A 23,918-nucleotide genomic window follows, 5' to 3' on the forward strand; every position below is an offset into this window, starting at 1 on the left:
TCTTCAGCCCTTGAATCAAGCAAGAAACAAATATTCAAGTTTGTCAAAAAAAAAACAAAGCTAAGCAAACAAGCAAGAGAGCCAGGCACACTAAGTAAGGGATGTTCACGCTTATTCGATTGCAATCTACCTTTTAAATGGCCAACTCGTAAAAATCTATCATTGCAGATCAGAAATGCTTTATTTATCAGGTTAAAATTACTTATGTCACTAAGGCTCGAGAAATATTACAAATGAAAGAATAAACACTAGAGAAAGATATAAGAAAACCTACATATTTAAGTAATGGATTCTTAATTAATAAGGAATACAAGTGCACACATTACAGTGGAAAAAAAATAGAAATAATACAAGTCCTCTTTTTATTTTATTTTTTATTTTTTCCTTTTATTCCTCTTTCTTCTTTGTGGATTGCCTGCATTCTGTAGGGATGCATGGAAGGGTGTGGTAAGGGATGATATGTACTGGAACAATGGCTACTCATTGTGACCGACCACATGAGCTCACTCAGTATGTAAAGAACTGCTGACTGTTTCCTGTACTTATTGTAAACAAATAAAATTGATCATTGAAAAAAAAAAACACACACAAATATAATACAGATATACTGTATATAAGAATCAAGAACCAATCAGTATGAGCAAAAAGTTTAGTGCAAAAATAAAAAGAAAGAAAGAAAGAAAGAAAGACAACCCATACAACACTAACATTAAAAACAAAAGCCAACTTCTGAACTTTCAAAATATCCAGTGGGGGTACAAGGGGAAATAACTCATCCTCATAGGCAAACTGGGGAAAAGAAAAAAAAAACCCTATTCTTCACAGTTTTATTTGCACTCATTTCAATTACATTCCTAAACTTTACTAACTTAAACAAATGTATTTTGTCTATTGTGTCTGAAGCTGTTCTCAGCCTCCTGAATACCTAACCTGGACATCCGGACTTTGATCAAAAAGTTTTGCATATTTTTCAGTCGGAATTATGGTGATTGAAAGTGCGCTTGTCCACGTGTGTCATGTTAACATTTGGTGGAAAACCTGCACATTTCCATGGACGTTGGGACAGGATGTGACAAGTGGACAGAAGTCAGTAGTAAAGGTTTAGTCTTGTTGATCACAAAGATAAAATATACTAAACTACAGTCTCACATGCCTCCAAATAATTTGCTAATAACTATTGATACCTTTTTTTTTTCATTTTAACAGCATAAGATTTGGGTTACATGAGTTTATCAGTGAGATAGGAAACATGGGCCAGCTTTTGTTCTCTGCAGGCATCAAGCCAGAAAAACACATCACAACACATTATCTGCCTCGTCACATTTGAGCCTTTGTTAAGTTTATTCAATTCTCTCACATTTTTTTTCCTTAATTGACACATTAACTTTGAGGAAAATTAATAATTTCAAGTTATCCATGTAGTCTGTAAGTCATTATAAAGTCAGCATAAATGTTTTTCTTAAATGTTGACAGTTCATTGGGCATAAAGCATCTCGTCTAAATTACGGTAAAACTTAATGGAAGTCCTTGTTCGGTCAAATTTTTTTTAAAGTCAATTCAAGGAGAGTTCGGTAATAATTTCAAGCCGTTGTCCGAACATCATCAAATTTAGGACTGACTTTGTCTTTGGGTGAAGTCGTCATCCACATCCTTGTCAAGGAGAACATCTTCTCATTATTTATTAGTGTTCTTTGAAGGACCCATGTGTAATGTCTGGCTTTATGTACAAAAGATTAGCTTTTATTGTGAATTTGTACCGAACGAAAGAACCTGTTTATTATGCACAGCCATACTTGGCTGTTATCTCAGGCCACACTCTCAACTTGGTGCTTCCTAACCAACCAAAATGGTTCAGCGTAAAAACATTTTGTTATTGTGTTTTCTCCTCATCCCTGTACCTGTCCACAAATATTTCCTCCGACCCCCAAAATAAAGGTACCACAGATTTGTGCCATAGTATATATTCATCTTAAAGATGTAAATCCTGGGGTTTTTTTTTTTATTACAGAAATTAGTTAAAAGTTGGAAATTAGAGTGGCCAAAAACGGAGAGAAAATGGGTTCAAAGTGTCAATATTGGCTTAAAAGTAGGAACAATTCATTTAAATTGGCAAATAATGGGCATGACAATTCCTGAATATGGTTAAGTTGGCAAAAATAACCATGAAATATGGTTAAAAGAGATTTAAAGTGACAATGGGTCAACATTTACGACATTAGGTGGAAAGGGTTTATAAGTGTCAAAAATGTCTTGAAAGGGAAAACAATGTGCTGAAAAGGTATTGCAATTTGATGACGTGGCAGAAATGGGAGTAATGTAGCAAAAATGCATTAAAAGGAGCAAAAATTTGGCAAAAAAAAGTGATGAAAATAAGTTAAATTATGGTACAAGTTTGGGTGCAGTAAAATGTTAAAAATAAGCAAAAATGGGTTCAAGTAGTTCAAAAATTATTCATTTCTTAAATGCATCTGGTGAACCCTTCCCAGTGCCTCGTGGTCCCAAATGGGGTCCTGACCCCAAGGTTGAGTACCCCTGGTTTAGTAATAGTTTGTTAAATCCATTGTTGGTCGAGAAAGGTTTGCTGTCCAATAAATGGGTGACGTTGCTGTTGTATTACTGTTCAAATAAATATAACATACTGTAACCCTGTCTCCCTATCAAATCATATAGAATAATTCAGACAAGATTGCTGCTTCTTTCTTATACAGGAGTAAATAAATTCCTCTAAAAAAAAAAAGTGTATGTCAAACAGGATTATCTGATACTGTGTCTGAACTTGTTTTTCTTTGACAAGCTCAAGGTTTAGCCAAGCCTTTGTTCTCTGAAAAAACTGCAAGACATGCAATGCATGTCCAGCACCTCGAGAGCCTCTTGTGAATAAGACATCACCCTGAAAAAAAAAGTGCACGAAGCCAGTGGAGCCAGTGGAGCCGTGCCTGAGTTGCAGCTTGGACTTGAGCCTCAGAGAAAATCTCACAAAGTCAAAGTCTTGCTCATCTGTGGGGTTTTTTTTTTTTGTGGATCAGTGGGACAGAAAAACACTGGGACATTTCTGCTTGCCGTCAGCTTTGTAGCCTGACCGACATGCTGTTCAGAGCCATTTAAACAATGGTTACATCCAAACTGTTGATGACTCGACCCTAATCTTTTATGAGCCTCATGTTCAGACAGGTGTAGATAGGAGAGATAGGAAAATACTAAGTTAAAGCAGGTTCAAATACAGAAACAACCCAATTGATTTAATTGGATAAAGTTAGTTTAATCTAATAGCTGTTAGTCTAGCTCAGTGGTTCCCAAACAGGGGTATGTGTACAGGAGCACATTGCAGGGGGTACTCAAAGATTTATCAATTCATTAAAAGCAATTGAAAATATTCCTATTTCCTATTTTTTTTAACAAATTCACCACAAACTAACAATTAAACTATTGTTTAATAAAATACTATGTTTTCCTGAAACAGGGTTATTTTATGCTGTAAAGGCCATTTTTATCACACTTCTGACAATAAGAGACTATTAGATATTTGCCTACTATTGAATTAATCACATATTTTATTTTGTTTAATAAATTCCACTTCAAATTGCCTTCATTGTAGATTAAGCCTTAGGGAACCAATGTTAGAGACACAGTTAGGGGTATAGGAGAGTTCCACAAATGAAAAAGCATATGAAATTATGGAGAGGGTACTTATGAAGAGAGGGTACACATGATTTGACCAAAATGCAAAGGGGGTACACAAATAAAAAAAGTTTGGGAACCACCGGTCTAGCCGTTTCATCCTGCAAAGCAACCTGGTCATTGGGAATAGATGCAATGAATAACTTTTATTTAGAGACAACTTAACTGCCATTTCCTATTGAATACATGATATCAGTATTGTTGAATCTTTATATTTTGCATGTTCTGTGAATTATGTTTGCCAAATCAGAAATAACAAAAATTAACCATTTTTTAGAAAAAGTGAGAGAAAGGGCAATAATACTGTAGTTTGACAGTTTACTCCTACTGCTTCAAACCCCAATTTATATATCTTATCTCTGTTTATTTGGTAGAGCCATGTTTGTACAATTATCAGATTAAAGTAGATTTACCAAATTGGATAAAGATGAGATAAATGCAAGATGGATAATTCAATGGTTTTTAAACTTCCTTCTTCAATATACGGCTTTCTAAAAAACGTACTGTATGCTTTTCTGGTTGAAACACTTTTGGTTTCAACCAGATGCCTAATCAAGCAAAACAAGCCAGCGGCGATACTTTTAGCATCCTTCCTTTTGAGCACCATGTCCAAAATTTGGGTCATGTTTAGTACAGCCTGTTTTTTGTTTTTTTTTAGCTTGTGTTGGCAGATGTAAGGTGTATTTCTCTCTTTGCCTTATCCTTCTTGGGTCAAAACAACATTTTATATTACATGTTGACTCCAATTCGCCGAGAGCTGCAAGAGTAAATTTCACACTTAACACAGTGACTTGTGGCATTTTTGTAATCCTGCTTAGTTAAACTTAATTTTTTTATTTTGTGGTTATAAATTTAACAAAAAAAAAAAACAAAATCGAGAAACCAAGGTTGCATAAGGAAGAGAACTAACCAGCGAAGCAGCACTGTATAAACACTTAGAGCAGTTAGCAACCAGATAACAAAAAAATGAGTTGAAATGAGCTGGGGATGGCAGGAAACAGGCATCTGGTATCAGACGTGTAACTCAGGTGTCCAACTCAAGGCTCGGGGACCCTTTAGAGCAGGGGTCACCAACGCGGTGCCCGCGGGCACCAGGTCGCCCGTAAGGACCAGATGAGTCGCCCGCTGGCCTGTTCTAAAAATAGCTCAAATAGCAGCACTTACCACTTACCTTACATGTAACTTAGAAATGACAATACATATATATAAACACTTAAAATGTAAAGTGTTTTTTGTGTTTAATACATACTTGCCAACCCTCCCGATTTTCCCGGGAAACTCCCGAATTTCAGTGTACCTCCCGAAAATCTCCCGGGGCCACCATTCTCCCGATTTTCTCCTGATTTCTGCCCGACATTGTCCGGGCGGACCATCCTTCACTGAGCGTCGTTTCCAGCCGGACAATAATAACGATTACACCGCATAAGAAGAGGAAGAAGACTCTTCTTCCTCTTCTTATGCGGTGTAATTATATTATTGTAATAATAATATTGTTGTAATAATAATAACGATTACACCGCATAAGAAGAGGTGTAATCGTTATTATTGTCCGGCCGGAAACGACGCTCAGTGAAGGATGGTCCGCCCGGACAATGTCAGTGAGGAAATCGGGAGAAAATCAAATCCAACCATGTGTAGGGAAGTGTTTCTGTTATGGTTATAGCCGTTGTTGTATAGGCTATGTTTAATTTTCCTTTTGTTGATTTTTTTTATTTCAAGCATACATTGCATAGATTGATGGATAATTTATGCAATGTATGCCTTTTTTGTTTAATTTTATGTTATTTATTTTATTTATTCTACTACTACCACCATTTACCATTTGCACGGGTACTGTGGAATTTGTTCTTTACTTTATATGTGTTTTTCAAATAAAAGAACACTGAAATCTTTTGAAAATCTCCCTAATTTTGAGGTCTCAAGGTGGTAGCCCTTCGCATTAATCAGTACCCAAGAAGTAGCTCTTGGTTTCAAAAAGGTGGTGACCCCTGCTTAGCATCTAATTTGGCCAACAGGAGAAAGTAAAAATGACAGAAAAAACATGCATCATTGTGTAAATCAGGGGTTCTCAACTGGTCTCACCCTGGGACCCACATTTTGCCACGGTCATTAAATTGTCACCCACTTTATTGGAGAATTCAACCAACCAAATGTAGCTTTTTAAAAAATAGCTGTTGAAAACATATATAATCTTTTTTTAAACAAATCTATATATTTTCCTGTGCAACATGCATTTTATAGCATGCCTGTCAAAATAAAAGACAAGTCCAACATGAGAGACATTAATTATTTATTTATTTATGACCAGCTGTCCGCGACCCACTTTTGGATCCCGAACCACCTGTAGGAAAGACCTGTTATATTAAGTGTTTAGTCTCACTTTCAGTTATGTTGTTACTAGCCCTTTAAGAGGAACGTACTTTAGCAAAGTTTTTCCTGCTGCATGCTTGAGCAGGATGTGTTGCATGTTGACCAGCTGCAGAGATGCTTTGTGTGTGTTATTACTTATGCAGCTTTATTCATGTGTGTGTTAAATTACTAATATACTACTGCATTGCGTTTACAGAACCACGTTCTTCCAAGTAAAGTCTTTATAAATCCTAAACTGCCTCCGTGACTCTAACCGGAGTCACACTACCATAGTGTCATCGGATTTATTCCGTGCACCCTGTAGAGGCCCTGAACCTCTCTTTCACCACCAGTTGAGGATTGCTTGTGTAAATTACAAAACAATTCAGCTGTAGATATCTCAGTCCCTCCAAACACACATGGAGACAAATGTACAAATTTCTCACTCTTATATCACATTATGGCAGTCATTTTTTAATCTCAAATGGTTACAAAAAAAAAAAAAAAAAACTAATAAAAAAAAAAAAAAATCCTTTAAATAACCTTAAATTATTCTGCTAAATTAAATATCAATTTTTCATAATATTCAGGAAATGTAAGTGAATCTAATAATTTAAAACTGATATCCAGAGTTCCTGAGAAACGTCTAGATGTCCCGCCCTAAACAGCTTCACTTCCTCCCACTGCCTCTCCCAATCTACCAGAAGCCACGCCTCTACTTTTCTGCACACACATCACGGAACATAACAAGGTCGCATTGATATAGATCTATGGGTCAGAGCCAAGAGCCAACATCATATTTACCTGTTTGCTGTTGTGACGCGTGGCCTTGTTTCCGTGCACAGTTCACATTCACTTTGATTGACAGACTCAAAAACAGGAAATCAAAGCCTATTGGCTGGGTGCACTCGGCGATCATTTCCATTTGTATAGGGGTCTACAGGACGAAGGCGGGACTTATATACAATAATGTATATGAATGCAAAAAATTACCTAACTAAACAGATTTCTCAGAAACTCTGGATATCAGCTTTAATGCTTTGATATTGTCGGTCTCTTATATACTCAATATGTAATTTATACCTCCAAGTGCAAACTAGGGCACATTAATGTTGAAATTGCTTTTTTTTCCTGCCTAAAATCAGTGGCCTACTTGAGATCAAACTGGTCTGTATTTAAAATGAGTTCGACAGCCCTGGTGTAACTGATAGAGACTCGTGAGGTGACACATGCAGGTAACAAATAGAGGGCATTAAGCATCACCATAAAGCAGCTTAATACAGCCTCTAATTACATGATCTATTACTATATTTCAGCGAGAATACGGCCAAAGAACGATGAAAGGAATGTCAAGCCATACAGAGAAAAACACCTTAGGACAGATTTATATGTAAAACACCACATTACATTTTTTTTTCTACTGCCCTCATGTACCATGTATGCAACATTATAATATTGTTGAAAAAAAGATGATCCGTGACTTTAATTGGCTCATTTCATTAATTTAAATGGTGGCTCATGGAGAAAGATCAAAGAGCCAAATGTCTTGCTTTGATCGTGATTTTAAAACCAACCACCAACCTCTTGATGAGGTAATTGGTGTTCATACATGGTAAATATGTACATATGATTCCCTGAAATCGTAACTGTCTCCAGATCAAACTGCAGTCCATTTAAAAGCCTAAAGCCAACACATTAAAGCCGTCTTTGTCAATCAGTATCTCTCCTTTATAGCAAAGATCCGCTCCGTTTCACTTCTTAGACTGACAGGAGGCAATCCGCACTGATATCAAATCTGAAGATGTGAGAAAGGTGGGCTGAATACAGAGTAGCTGGAAAAGTCATCAGGGATGCGTGAGTGTTGGGATAGTCTTTGCTAGATTTGTCATGAGAGCGAGGAGAGTTTGGAAGGTCAGTTCCTTTGGTTTATTGTCCAGATTTGAAAACTTGACCTTAGTGGATTTCACAAAAAAGCAGCAGGAGGCCAGTACTGATGCTCTATGTCAGGGGTGCCAATTTCATTTGAGTTCAGGGGCCAAATACGGAGCAATTTATCTTAAAGTAACTAAACCCCTGCTTGCTCCTGACCTGAAGAAGTTCTTTTAACAATTTCCAATGAAATAATGACTGCCATGTGATATAAGCATGGTGAAAACGTGAGCCTTGCTAATATTGTGGTGTTTATTACATTTGTGTATTATTTTGGAGACTTCCAGCTGAGATATTTTCAACTGAATCAGTTTCATTTGCACAAAAATTCATGGTTTCTCTAACTTTGCTTTCTGCTGCGGGTTGAATTGGATGCTGTAAAGCAGAGCAGGGCCACAACAAAAATGTTTTTGTAGTAATTATGTGCTTAAGTGGTTGTTTGGTGTGTCTTTGTTATGATTTTGTATACTTTAATGGACATTTTGTGCATTTTCTGTGTTTCTGGAGTTTTATGTTGTGTTGTCATATAACTTCCAACTTCATGAATTACAATTTTTGTTCTGGGGGCCGCACAAAATTAGACAGAGGGCCGTCAGTTGTCTAAGTCTGTTCTAAAGGGTCGGATTTGGCTCCCGGGCCTTTATTTTGACATGTGCTCTCTATGTACAGTAAATGTTTGTGGGGTTTTTTTCCCCAAGCTTAGTAAAACACTGATGGTCAATTGTATAGGGGTCATCTTTTGGGGGCCCTCAATGAGTCTCGTGTTGTAAATATCAGCAATGATTGCAACGAGTTGCTGAGAAAATAGTTTTTATTCCACAAGCAGTTTGATGATGGTGGAGAGAGGGAACAAGCGCACCAGGAAGCACCAGGAAGCACCAGGAAGCCTCGATTAGCCAGGAACAGGTGATCAGCTGCATCATTAGCCTGGAATTATTGTCTGTATTAATCCTTTCATTATGCTGAAAATATTTAAGAATGGCTAATAATTTGAAGGCAAACATATATTATGTTTGTTTGCATTAGGGCTGGGCGATTTTGCCTAAAAAAAAAAAAAATCTCTGATTTTTTTAAAGAAAAATTAGATTTTTGATTCGATTTTCAATTTTATTTTATTTTTTAATGCACTTAAAATGACTGCAGACATCAGATATATAGTCAAAAGTGCAACTTTATTGCTGCGATTGTCCTCAAGAGTTAAAATGCATAGAACAAAGCCAAAATAAAAAGTAAGTGAGGCTCTGTCATTCAACAATTTCAAGCTTTAACCCAGATTTAAACAAAAGCGCAACAGCAACTTCACAGTAGCTCAAATTTTTCTGATTTAAAAAATGAGATAACTACATATTTTACAAGATATAACATTACAATTAAAAAAAGAATTAACTCTTCCCTTAGCATCTCAGCATAGTGCGAAACAAATGTAAACAAAGAGACGGCTGGATCACATCAGAATGTGAAAAAGTCCAAAAAAAAAATGTGGTGGGAAAAAAGAAAAATATATTTTTTTAATTATCATCATTATTTTTAAACTCGAATTTGCAAAATAAAAATTTTTATCTACAAATTCGAATATACCGATTTTTTTGCCCAGCCCTAGTTTGCATTGTGTTCAACCTTATTGTCTGTTTTTGTCAATCATGATAACAAGGCCCTGACACATGATCGAGGTTAGTTATGAAGTTAACATCTCAGGCTATTTAGTTAGCACCCTTCATGTCTCGGAATTAAAGGTTTAGTCCTTATATTGATTAAGACGTTTTCTGCACTTCATGGGCTAATACTCTGCATTACAGGAATGATATGAATGTGAATCCATGTGATCCATCAGTTGTTTTGTGGCGAGTTCTTTTGGGGTCACACAAAGCAGTGGTGTTAGAGGCTAAACTGAAGCAAGTGTTGTTGCATATATCAGGTTTCTCTCATGAATCATTGCATGAATGAAAATGTGTGAATGAATTTGGTTGTGACTGGAGGGGCACTTGTGCACAGAGGGTCAGCCAAGCTTTTGAGGGAATGAATATTGGTTTGTGTAGTTGAGTGTTTAGAAAGAAGCTGTGTTAATATTGTAATATTATTTTGTTATTTATGTTACATTTTGCTGTGTTAATATTATCCATTGTCTGCAATAGGTGATACATCGAGGACTTTAAGTGTTATAGCATCCCCTAATTAACAAGAAATGATAAACAGATTGAGATGTAATTTTATACATTTAAAAACATATTTAAATAAATCTTTGGACAAAGTACAATAGCATCATTACATTTTCATGCGTCATTACATATAAAAAAAGTTCATATTGTATCGTGAGATTTTATTTTTTCTTGGTTTATATTTTAGATTCAGCTTCCAGCAACCATAAAAAAATCAGAAAAATGCTGCATAGAAGGTATTTTTTTATGACCGGATTGGTCTAAACAAGCTGGTTGTCACTCCTACACACACTGAAATGTTTACACTCACCCCGTGTTTAGCCGTTTTTCAGACTTAGTGGGTGGAAGATGATTTTTCTCTCTTTTTTTTTTGAAGGGGTAAATTTACATTTACAACAGTGAAGCGCTTTAATCCCCTGTAGGCTTTTGGTATAGAACCTCAGAGTCCCAAAGCAAAGCACGCAGAGAGACTTTGTCATTGTTGTAAAAGGCTCAAATACATTTCTGTTGGTGATGCTTGCTTTACACCTATCATGAATATTTGGGCTTTTATAGGTAGTTCCTATCACATTTTCAGCCTTCAAAGGATTTTGATTAACCCTCCTAACAATTTTTACCCTGGGGTCAATGTGACCCCAGGGATATTTGCCTCTAGAAAATGTTTATGAAAATTGTTGACCAAGTTTTTGTGTCAGGCACTTTGTTGAATATGTAAATAACATGAAACTTTGACATGTTCTCTAGCATCACCATGAGGCCAAACTTTGAAATTAGAAATCATTTATCTTTAATAGTTTTCATCCAAATCCCATCAAATTTAATGACACGAGTATGAACCCTATTGGTTGGGGTGATATGATCTTTAACCCAAATCGTTTTCTAATTTGGGGTACACATTCATATCTCACAGAATGAATCATATTGATTGATGTTGATGACTCCCCTTTCCTCTCATAATTATTTACCTGTTGTTATTTCCTTTCTGTAACATATTTGGGGTTATTCATTATAAAGTCCTCCGTCTCAGAGACATCCTCCTCTACGTCACTTTCACTGTGAAAGAGCTGACAGACGGACACAGTTAACACAGCTTGGGGTCAAGTTGACCCCAGAGGAACACCAATGCGCGCAATATGTGTTCAGCACATTGAAAAAAAAGTCTTGATAATGTTATGCTTAATTGTGCACATCAGTTTAGGAAACGTCATGAAATATGAAACAAAAAAAAAGTCAACTCTTATTTTTTAACGTTCAACATTAAATGGGGTCAAATTGACTCCAACGATAATAAGGGGTTTAATGCAACTTAACGTGTGTAATGAAAAATAAAGATAAACGTAAATGCTTTATATCGAGCTGGAAGGAATTTAATTCTGTTTTGATGCGAGAATTTTTTTCAGTAGTCACATTGTTAACAAAAGTCATTGATTACAGTTAAAAACAATATTTCCAGTTGGTATCCTTAGAAAATCAAGCCTCGCAGCCAGGGCTGTGTATCGCCAGGTACCTCGCAATACGATATATCACAATATTTTTGCCCACGATAACGATATCACAATACAGCGATTCTGCAATAATCAATATATTGCAGGAAAATGTATCCACAATACATCACGATGTGTGTCACTGAAGAAATTCAGAATTTCTTGATTGCATTACAAAACATTGTCAATCAATTTCACATGAATGACAGCCAAGTAAAACAAAGTGTATACTGCGCAGTGGCTCTTCTTAACACACACTGACCACAACTAGTTCAATGTCCTTGTTTTATGTTTAAGTCTTTAAGAGAAAATTATGCTTCACCAAAATATTGTTCATGACGTTGGTGCAAATTAACTTTAAATCATTAAAAACAAAATGAATGCAGAAAATAGTCATTTCAGTGATAGTACTGTGATGCCGGTGAATCCAGCCTTGGTGTTGTTCTGTGTTGCATGTCTGGGTTGCCACGTTGGGTGTTTCCCGTGTGTGTTTGCCGCCCTTGGTTGATGTATGTGATTGTGACGTTTCCTTTTGTTGTATCCTCACTCTCGCGTTAGTTCGTGGCGGGCGGGAGTAGAACGAGATTTAGATAAGTGTTGGCGGGAGGAGAAGTTAGTTCATGTCTGACAGTGTGGATGGTGTGTGTAACAACACGGTGTACGACTGTCCTGCTCTATAATCAGCAATTAAAAGCGACTTCTGACAAGACTTCAGCAACCCTTATTTCACGGCTCATCCACACTACGATACTATCAACTTCTCTGTAAACATGGACACACAACAGTGCTGCTTAACAAGCAGAAGGAACTTGTTTTATGAGAACTGGAAAATTTCACTCCATATGAAAAATAAACATTTCCGTCAGTGCATTACCCTGGCATTGATGGTCTCGTCCACAACAACACGGATCTTCTGTAGCTCTGATGAAATGTTCAAACACTCTGAGCGGATGAAGATGATCATGATGTCACGGAGCGCCGCTGCTCTTGACGAGAAACGGACGGAGTTTCACAGGCACGGCAAAGTTAAGCAGGCACTGGTCGGCTCAGTATTTAAGTTGTCATTGATGATTTGCGTAGTTTTTTGGCAGTTTGGACGGTGTTTTAGGCAGTGTGTAATGCAGCCAAGATGAGAGTGGGGGAGGGCGGTGCACCTAATGAGCGCTCCCCAGAAACATTTCCCCATTAAAAAAAAATGTTCCTTGCCTCACAGTGACGCATTTCATGCCGATTCTCTTCATTTCATTTTGAGAAATAGAGAGACAAAAATCTAAAAAAATAAAGTGAATCCATAAAGTACCGCTAGACAAAACCTCACGATATATCATCGTATCAATATTTTGGCACACCCTTACCTGACAGAGAGCTTTGCTTACTTGATTTATGTGCACTTGTGTAAAATTTGTGCTTTGCATTACAGCTAAATAAACAGTAGCACAAGGTGTCCAATATTCATATCATGGTATAAACTAATGAATCTCAACTAAGCTTCAGGCCAACACACACTATCCTGCCAGTATTTTTGCAGTGATGTACACTACCAATAAATTTGCAGTCTAACGCATCTAATTTCAAGCAACTCTCTGTGACCTTAATGCAGAAACTATTATGCAAATGATGCTGGGAGAAGATTTTCATAAAGAAAATCAACCTGTGCTAAAAGGCACCAAACAAGTTGATTTACGTATATATAATTCATTGTATTATACAAATAATATATTATACATTACAGCCTTAACCTCACTCTCAAGAGACTTAACCTGAGTTAAAAAGATATAAGGGAACAAAAAAGAGAACTAACCATAAATCCAGTGGTATATTTGTCACGCCTTGGAGATGTGGTGGTGGAGGACTCAGGCAGCAGGCAGGCGTAAAACCAGTTCATGTTCAATGACAGACACTAACAAAATCCAAAAAAAAGCACGAGGAAAACAGGGAGCAGCACATGAACAGGGTAGCTAGCAATGAACCAGCCATCATTCTGTGTCCAAACACACACGGGCTTGATTGGGATCGGGCCACACCTGGGTGGAAAACATGAGGCAGCTAATCACTCACAACACAAACACACTGACATCACTGGGAGGAGGAGACACAAGCAGGAAGACCTGGGAACACAAAGACAAGAGTTAGAACATGAAACTAAAATTAAAAACAGAATGAACAAAGACTCAGAAAAAAATAAAAAAGGACCAGAAGGGCTAAATACACTGAAACCAAACACTGAAATTGACAATATTGCTGTATAAGGAGGGTTGCTTAGCTTTTTATATGCCTGTCTACATTTTATTAGTTTCATCTCAATTTTATTTGATTTATGTAACATTTATTTAACATGGACACAGTAACTTGGTCTCCATGGTTTTAATTGCCTGGTTCTATAATAATGTGATGGATTTGAGGTTGATTGTGAGGTAAGGCAGGAGGGAATTGCTGCTGATTAAAGAAAAACAAACAGTTGTATTTGTCCCTGGTTCCAACAATATGAAATTAACCCTGCTTTTTACCTTCAGCCATAATAATAGCACACTATGAAGTAGTGTTTTTATCATCAACCTCATGGCAGCACATTTATTTATTTCGAACAAACAAATAATAAAACACAAAAATAGATGAAAATTAAAAAGAATAAACAAATCTCAACAGAAATCTCCATAAAATAAAATAAAAAGTCAATTTCAATATTATACACATTTCATTCGTTCAACAAGGGAATAGGAAGAAGCCTAGGCTTGTCAAGTCCTACCCCCATTTTTCACCATTAACAAATGCAAAATCCAATGAAAATAAACTCAATTTACAATACAAATAAATACTCGAATCGAGTGATTAGGAAAAACAGAAGAAAAACAAACAAAATGCACAGACGCCATCAACATCTGTGAGATTTACATTCTCCTTCTTCATTGCTGTACGTTTTTCAAACTGCATTATATTCATACTTTTTAGTTTAATTGTTTCATCAAGATCATTCCACAAAACCACCCCACAAATAGAAATACACAAACTTTTTAAATTGCATAGTCCGAGCATACTAAAAGACAGATATGATATCTGTCATTATGTGGGTTATAACTTTAGAGGGAAACTAAACTTGAAACAACAGTATTGTTTTTAAAGATTTGTTTGTAATCTTTTTAAAGAATACTGTTGTTTCAAGTTTATTTTCCCTCTAAAATTGTAACCCACATAATGGCAGATATCAAATCTGTCTTTTCATCTTCTATATATGGATGTTTTACCCTGTAGGTATCCCATAACTGTAAATCCATACTTTCAGAATACCAAATAAATGAAACCTTAGTGTGATGTGTTTTTACACAATCCGTGAAAATGTGTTTTGTTCCCGTCACCATGTAATGTATGACTCCATCTTTAGATATTGTATTCATTCCGAATCTTCTTTGGCCTTTTCGGATTGTTTCAGTTTTCCTTACTTTGTCTTGTGATTTATATCTCCACTTGGCTCTGGACCTCCAGATGTGGTTGACCAAGTGAGATTAAGTGAGATGCCCTCAACTGTATAGAAAGCTCCATCTGTGTCAGTGTTTTCCATAGTGAGAGCGATCACAGGGCTCTGAGTGGCAGTGGTCATGTCATTGAAGATGAATGTGTAAGGTTAGATTGCCGTGTGCTTCAAATATCATTCAACGATGAGCTCATTGATCAAAAAGGAGACAGTGTCATATGCAATGGTGGCTGTACAGGTCATTAAAGATTAAAACGACAGGGCGTTAGCATAAAGCAGAGTTGTGTTGACTGTTAAATAGCGCAACATTAAACGTGAAAGGGAGAACGACACCTGAAATTGAAGAGGTTGTCAAGGACAATTTGGCAAGTTAGAAATTAGAGCAATGTGTATCAACAGGAGGAGGGAGCAATTTTATCTGTTTTCCATTACGCTAATGAAAGCAAAAAAAAAAAATAATAATTTAGTAGGCTCATGCATGGATGTCTAATGGACTTGATATCCTCCAGTGCCTCGTTGTTGGAAACCAGCAACAGTCATACTGTGAAATGATGCGCTCTTCTGATTAGCAGCTTCTCAGTTAAAAAGCAATTAAATAAATGTGTTTATGAAAATAATCAAATTCCAAGTCATTGGATTATATTTTTATCTTTCACTTTAAAAATCTGAAGCTAATGGAGATGATACAGAGTAAGATCTATCTGGTATTCAGTGAAAACCAATCATCCTGCCTCGTTAATTTAGGGATCTTATTTTTTATAGTAAATGGATGTTATAGTGTTTTATAGCAAATAACAAAACCAATGAAAAACCTGCTTTACATAATAAGTCACCGTTTTTGTCATTCAAAAAAAATAAAAGGCATTGAATTTGGCAGATGGGAGGAACACATACATTAATGCAACAGTCATTATTATGGTGTAATACATTTGAACTGTTTGTATTGTTCACATACTGACAGCTCTGCTTTTCATTATTTTATGCTTGTCAACAAACACAATCTCCCAAATAGTAGCTGTTCCTTGAGCAATACTACTTAAAGTAAACAAAAAAAACGAACGAGTGACATTAGTGTGATTATGATTAATAGTTCAGATTCTCACACTTGTGAGTAAATACTTTTTGCTCTGAATGTTGTGTCCAATAATGTACCTGGCACTCAAAACTTTTCAGAATATTTTTACCAGTAAGAAAACAAAATAATCTGCAGATGACCTGATACTACGAAGCTGAATAAACATCTCCGTTCTATTTCTCTCTTTGCGCGATTTAACTATAAACAAACGTTCGTAATCCCAGAGCAGCTGTACTACGAAACTGGTTATAAACACGTTAACCCAGAGGTTTCCAATCTGGATCAGCGCGCACTCTTATAAAAGTAGTTGAGTTTGCATCTCGCCGACTCTGTTATGACATAAATGTGTGAGATTATGATGGGAAAGGTTAGGCATTCAACTTTGTCTATTTATTTATTTTTAAATGTGGACTTTATTTCAATACCCCTTTGTGTTGTTTTTCTCAGGTTCACTGAGCCTTTCTTTCTTACTGAAGACTGACATTAAAACTAGAGTCAACAAATGCCACTTTGATGCAACAATGGTATAAGATCTGTTCCAAACAAAATGTGTTATGTCATGTTCCAAAAGGGGACAACAGTAACTCTTGTCCAAACTCAGATCAATCTGTGGGAGTGCAGGTAAAAGATCCGAATAGTCCAAGTTTTAAGTGTAGGCAATCAGCCAGTTCCATGTAGAACATTAGTGAATGGGAGGAAATGTAAGGGTTGGAGTTATAACAGTTGTTCCTTGTCACAATGTAGCGGTCATGAACTGGTATCGACCACAGCCAGCATTTGATATTGCATTTCTCAAACACCCACCACTGTAAACACATTAGCTCCTAATCCCAAACACCTGTCTGCTGCCACGGAGGCTTTTTCTCTGAGAAAAAATTGAAAAACTAGGCAACCATGACGGAAAAAGCAGCTTGCCACCTTTGTCTGTATGAAATGATAACAAAACATGTTGTTACTCTGTCGGTTATACATGCACTTGCCCGCGGTTGGGGAAAAAGCCATTAATTTGGTTAAAATAAATGGCTGAATGAAAATTTTGTTCAAAGTCATATCGAGTAAAACAGTAATCAAATGCTAACTAGCTTTTCAGATTGGCTGCACTACATGGTCGATCTGCTGACAGCACAGGCCTGACGCGTTTGTCATAACAATGTTTTTTCTCTTGTTGCCATTGGGTGTCGGTGGCTTGACATGAAAAGTGCCTTGATTCTCTATTCAGTGTAGAAAGAGTGAATATTCAAGTGTGGACATATTTAGCACAGACATTTCTAAGGATTGAAGGCATACTTAGAAAAATATTGTGGACTGTATAAAGGACAGGAAGGTAATAAAAACATAAAAGGCTGATCAGCCACACTCTAAAACCCATCTGTTTTCCTTCTCAAACAATGAAAAGCACTTGTTAATTATAAGGGGTGTCAAGAGAAAGGCAGTCAAAACAGAGGCAAACAATGCTTTAAGTGTTCTCAACCATTGTCTGACATGGAGACTTAAAATAAAAAAGATGCAGAAGGAAGGAAAAGGTCAGTCTCATTAAAAAAAACACCAACGAACAGCTTAATTACGTACACGTTTAGAGCAAGAACATCATCATTCAGTTTGGATGTGTTCTGATGTGCCACTTGAGTCATTTGGCTCGGTATCTAATGGCACTAATAACTGCCAAGTGTTAAGTAACAAGTCTCTTCTCTTTCTGATGCTCCAGTTATGAATAAGAATGTGTTCTTAATCTGTTCTACCTGCTCGATTTAAGGTTGAACAAAAAAAAAAAAATCCCTTTTTAATTATGCTTTAATGTACAGAAATACATTAATTTGGTAATGTTTGGTATTTTATTGAATATTGCTCTTGGTTATGTGATGTACCTATCCATGTGTTCTCTAATGTGCATTTCTTCAAGAAGAATATTTGGCTGTCTTGTACTTCGTTGAGTAGCCTCCTGCCTGTGCTTTTTTGTCGTCATGGTGATATGAGCACGTGTATACACACTATGGAATGTCAAAGATGTAAAGTGAGCAACAGTCTTTATCGTACAACAATCAACGATCTTTGGAAGTATTAAGGCCCAAACATACTCAGCCGTAACGTAGATGGAGCTGAGCTTGCACAGAATGTCCGCACTCATCAGAGCTTTCATAGTCGAGCGCACCTGGAGCGCCGCTGTGAGTGACCACCTTTGGACTAGCGGAGGGACTTCTTCTACTTTTTATTCAAGGTTGTAAATGAACAGGTTGGTGTGTTAGTCCCCCCTCAAATTGTGATCAGAAGCGGAATTGTTAGGTTTCATTTCTGTTATGCGTGACTTTGCCGTTCTCATTCATTTATGAAGACTTGCAGCCCACGTGTGCGATCGACACAAAATGCCTCCCCGATCGACCGGTCGATTGCAATGGACGCATTGGGCATCTCTGCTTTAGAGCAAACAGTCAAGGCCCCGCCCCCTCAGCAACAGCAACCTGACTCCCACCAGTGCTCTACATTGTACAAGAAGCCAAACTCAGTGTTAAACCCTCTGTCGTTAATGCTGAAAATCACCAATGTTCACAAACCTGGTCCAGAGACAGGATTGTTGCTACTTGAGGGTTAACCGACCATTCGACTACGCCGTTCACTTTATTTCAAGACACATGACTTACTGTAAGTGGTGCGGAACAACTGACATTTCTTCAGTGCGATTTATCCAAAATGACTCACTCTGCTCCACAGATTCAGGCAGTATTTCACAAGAGTGTAACGTAAAAGTCTGTGTTTGGTGAGAAGTTGTGACTGCGGAGCACTGAGTCATGTGTACTTAAAGTGCACTGGTGAGACTGACTGAGCACTTTGACTGCAATTAACCCCCATTATGACGTTCCTAAAAGAGATGTCATCCAGCAGACTGCTTTCATCAGTCACATCCAAAGACCAATCAAAAGTCACGACTAACACATGCACACATGGGGGCGAATCATTCTTCTCCTGTCAATAACAGTCATATACAAGAGTAATGTCACTATCATTTGTCTTTAAATGTTTGTGACCCCCTGTGGGAGAAAATCCCCTTTAAGGCCAAATGGGGTATTTTATTGTTTCCATGGAGAATAATGAAATCCTCAGAACCCAAGAGAGACATTTGTTTTCAGTGCGCTCGCCGCATATGAAAGACTGACAATCAATCCATCCCTCTGAAGTGACGTGAGTGAGAAGGATAAGAGAGCTACTAAAGTAAAATGACAAGGATAGCATAACAGAGTGAAGGAGTAAGAAGCAGTGGACTGGAATGGTTTATGAGAAGATACACACAATTCAAGTTTGTGGCATTATTTTCTTTTAATTCGAGGTTTTAAAATCTGAGTTTGACTATTTTCTATGGGAATGGGGTAAGTTTTCTCTGAACATGATATTTTCTTCATGTCAGGATAAAATTAGTCTCTAACTTGGGATTACAGGCTTGTAAAGATGTTTTGATATTTTCAGGATTTGCTACCTTTTCAGGCTGAATAGAACATTGCACCTTAACCTGGGATGAGTTGCTCATATTGAATGTGTATAAAAGCTTGATATAATTGCCATTAATAATGACAAACTGTGAAATATGACCTTAAAAAAGAGAAGTGGCAATCTGGTGAAATAAATCAATATATATTATAACAATTGTGGGATCTGGAATACAATCATTTTTGCTTTAAATCAGGGGTGTCAAACTCATTTTAGTTCAGGAGCCAAATACAAAGTAGTTAGCTCTTAAGTGGCCTACGGATTTTAGGCAGAAAAAAAAAAAAAAGTACATTTCTGCCCCCAAATTTGGACAATGTATAAATGATACGTAAAGTATGTAAGGCACCTAAAATACTCAAGCAATAGGTGACGAATTTCAGTCTCTCCAGAATTTTCTCTTTTAAATTACATTTATTTTGTGACCGATTTGTATTTAATATGGGGTTGATTGTGTTTAATAATTTGAGGAAAATTGAATCCTTTGAAAAAATTGGGGACTTAAAATGACTGCACTGCAGTCATACAGTATGATAAAAGTGTGGGAAAATTGCCATCCTCCAAATATTGTGGAGTTTCTTTGAATGTGTGTATTTAGAAGGGCTGAGATATCAATAATTGAATAATGTGGCTGTCTTGACAATAATTCATGTTTTTTCTGTCATTTTTTACTTTCTCCTGTGGGCCGAATTGGATGGTCTAAAGGGCCCTGATTTGGTCCCCGGGCCTTGACCTTGACACGTGCTTCTTAGGTACTACGCTGGTCCGCAACACCTTGTTGTAAAGTGTAGCTCATTAGAGAAAAAGAAAACTATCACATTTCCATATTTGAATAAATGATTTACTTTTATATCTAGCGCATTCTTTGTAACTTGGTTAAATTACTTTTGAGAAAACAATTTTTCCACAAATAGAGGCTTGATGTTGATCATCATTTACTGTTTTTCTTTGAATAAATAATGTTTAGGTTAGCAAAATGTGTTTTTCTAATGCCTAATGCAGTTCTAGGCTATTACCAACTCAGGTAAAAATGGCGTGTTTTGAACTCAAAAACTCCCTGCAATAATGCATGCAATATTCTATTCTACAGTTTCTAACGCTTGAATTATTGTGACTGGGTGCAGCTCAGGGGCCAAAGAATGGAGGGATCAACCTCTGCCTCCACAGACACACCCTCCTGACTCCAGAGATCACAGAGCATCAGCAAAGCTAGACCTTGGAGAGAGGATTGAACCTGCCACTCATATACTTCCGAGACTTAGATCATGATAAACCCTGAACGCTGTGCTGTTGTATCCAAACCCAGTAGTTTTGTGCGGTGTTTCAAAAGGACACATCACATTGAGTATATGAACCAAGAACTCTATTCCTGAAGTGCAGTGTTTTTATCCTCCGCCTCGGCCTTTTCTGAACATTTCCCACGGTGTCCCTTCTTTATTCTCTCTCAGGTGTGTAGGTTATTCCTGTCAGTGGCTGCTTGAGCCTCACCACAGCTCCTATCAGCTTCTCCTTCTATCCGCTGTGACATTCATTGCATTACAATTGAGCTATCAATCTGTCTAGCTTTATCCTGCTCAGCCATGAGCAGCAGGAAGCATAAAAGAAAAGCAAGTTTACCTTTGTTTTACTTTTTTTTCCCTTTCTGTAGTTCGTGCCACAATACGTTTTAAGTTATTCAGACTTCATTTTTCACCCTCATTTCCCCTGGCACCTCATGGTATTTTGGCTGATGGCTGACTGGCTGATTGATCTTGGCTTTCTATTTCATTCCAACTTCATTATTGTTTTTTTTCTGCACCTCCATTTTTTCTACCTCACATGCACGCCCTCCTCCTCCACTGTTGCTTAATTTTCCTCTTTTTCGCATTATTTGTTGTTTCTGTCCCTGGGTGACACCAGACTGAGCTCCTGTAAGGAGGAGATAAAGCCCCCCAACAGGGCAGGACCACAGCTGTCACCATCCGACTTCCTGGACAAACTCATGGGGAGAACGTCAGGATACGATGCCCGGATCAGGCCCAACTTCAAAGGTACGCTGCCTGCAAGACAAGTCGACTGTTAGGAAAAGCCAAGCATTAGTAAATCTGTGTTGGGAAAGTTCATGAATTTCTGTCAAAAAGAAGAAGCTGTTGTTGCTTTTTGCTGTGCTAGTTTAGCTAATTAGAACTAGTTTTGATTGATGCCAATGCATAGTGGAGGAGCATTTGGACCACCTGTGAGTAACAGTTCATATAATTACATGATGGAAAGTCTTACATAAAGCTTTCCTTATGATAATACCTTTTATTACTTCAGTGAGCTGAGTGTAAAAGCTGCTGTTACGGCTGTTTTTGCTGCAAGCTGAGCACATCAAAAGTAGCTACTCCATCTTTATTCTATGGTTTACTTTATGAGGCACTGATTGTAAAGTTGCGAATGTTAAGATGAGCAGCAACTTTTTAGCAACAAACCACGTTTAAAAAAAAAGTGAATTTTTAAAATGTTACTTTTGACCAGTTTTACAGCAATACAGTATTTGTGAACATTGTGATGTTTTTTTCTCATAAAAATAGAATGTAAGTGTTAAAATCTAAATGTTAAATAATACATCTGAATCTAACTGTTAAATCTAAATGCTAAATGTTAAATCAAAATCTGGATGGTAAATGTAAATGTTAAATGTTAAATCTATATCTAAATGTTAAATGTTAAATCAAAATCTGGATGGTAAATGTAAATGTTAAATGTTAAATCTATATCTAAATGTTAAATGTTAAATCTATATCTAAATGTTAAATGTTAAGTCTAAGTGTTAAATGTTAAGTCTAAGTGTTAAATGTTAGGTCTAAGTGTTAAATCTATATCTAAATGTTAAATGTTAAGTCTAAGTGTTAAATCTAAACGTCATTGGTGAAACTAAATATTTAGTTAATATGTAAATTCATCATTTAGATTTAGCATTTAGATGTAATATTTAGATTTAACAATCAGCAACTAGATTTAAATTTGGATTTAATATTAACATTTATACTTAGATTTAACATTTAGGTTTAACATTATTTTTACGAGAAAAAAAATAACACAAATTTCATCAGTATTGCTGTAAATCTGTTTTAAAAAAATTCACATATGTTTCGTAAATGTAGTTTGTTGCTAAATTTTGCAAAATTTTAGTTTATTTTAGCACGTGCAACTTAAAAATTGCCAACCCATTATACTTTTGTGTGTATGTGTGCGTGCAAGTGTGTGTGTGTGTGTGTGTGTGTTTAAAATAAATAAATAAAATCAGCCACAAAGATCTTATAACAAGTGTGATATTTGTGTTTCCCCTTCAGGCCCACCAGTGAATGTCACCTGTAATATTTTCATCAACAGCTTTGGGTCGATTACAGAAACTACGATGGTAAGAGAAGTTTCAGGTTATTCTCACATATAAAGTAAATGTCACTGAAATGACATTAAGTCTTCTATTGTTATATCTAAAGATCAGGTAATAATTTGTATCTCAACATTATTATGTTTCTCTGCTTTTTTAAAAAAAAAAAAAAAAAAAAAAAGCTCTTTGTGCTGAAGCCGTGCTCTCATTTCTGTTTCCTGGAGCATAATGCTGCAACCTTCAGAGACCAACGGGTCACTGACACACTGATAATGAACTGTCCACTCTGCAATTAAAATGAAAAATTGGTGAAATGAATGAGAGGTGGTTGGGAAAATGGCAGGTCCTTTAGTGTGCATTTACAGTGTTGTGAATGCTGGGTCAGCACAATAATACAGCAAGCAGGAGTTTGAGGGACTCTGAGGAAGCATCCTGGGGTCGTCCCTGCAGTCGGATTAGCCAGAGTGCGACATCACTAATGATGTCAGTGTGTGTGCTGTTGTAAAGAGAAAGAGAAAGAACAGGAATGGGCAACAAAGCTCAGTCCTTTGAACCCATTTGAAGTCAGTTGAATTAGTCCCTGATATGCGTTAGCTGCAAGGAAGTGTGGGTCCACAGCAAGTCCTTGGCCTGGCTAGCATCACCAATAATAGAAAACTGACTGAACCAGCCAACATTCGTTCTTTCACTCACTCACTCATCCACATTTGTAATATCTTGATCTGTAAAGGTGAAAGTGCCACCTCGGAAAAATGTATTATCCTCCCACATCCCGTTATTTTGAAACCACACATCATCTACAGCAAAGGTTCCCAAACTCTTTGTGCTCAAGGCACACCAAAGGACAAGTAAAAATCTGAAGGCACACCTATTGTGCAAAATAGCCCTTATAACACGTGTTATCACTCATATCATGTACAATATTGGAAATGTGCATAATTATTTTCTA

General features: G+C 36.8%; 1 protein-coding gene across 2 annotated transcripts in view; it reads left to right on the forward strand.

The window, feature by feature from the left end:
• Positions 1-23,918, forward strand: part of glra4a (glycine receptor, alpha 4a) — a 66,275-nt gene that overhangs the window by 17,083 nt on the left and 25,274 nt on the right. For both annotated transcript variants that reach the window (XM_028459847.1, XM_028459848.1), the window contains exons 2-3: positions 21,514-21,644; positions 22,929-22,996. In XM_028459847.1, coding sequence (XP_028315648.1) covers positions 21,514-21,644; positions 22,929-22,996 — 199 coding nt within the window. The remainder of the gene's footprint in view (positions 1-21,513; positions 21,645-22,928; positions 22,997-23,918) is intronic.

The sequence above is a fragment of the Gouania willdenowi genome, chromosome 10 (assembly GCF_900634775.1).
Source record: "Gouania willdenowi chromosome 10, fGouWil2.1, whole genome shotgun sequence".
NCBI lineage: Eukaryota > Metazoa > Chordata > Actinopteri > Blenniiformes > Gobiesocidae > Gouania > Gouania willdenowi.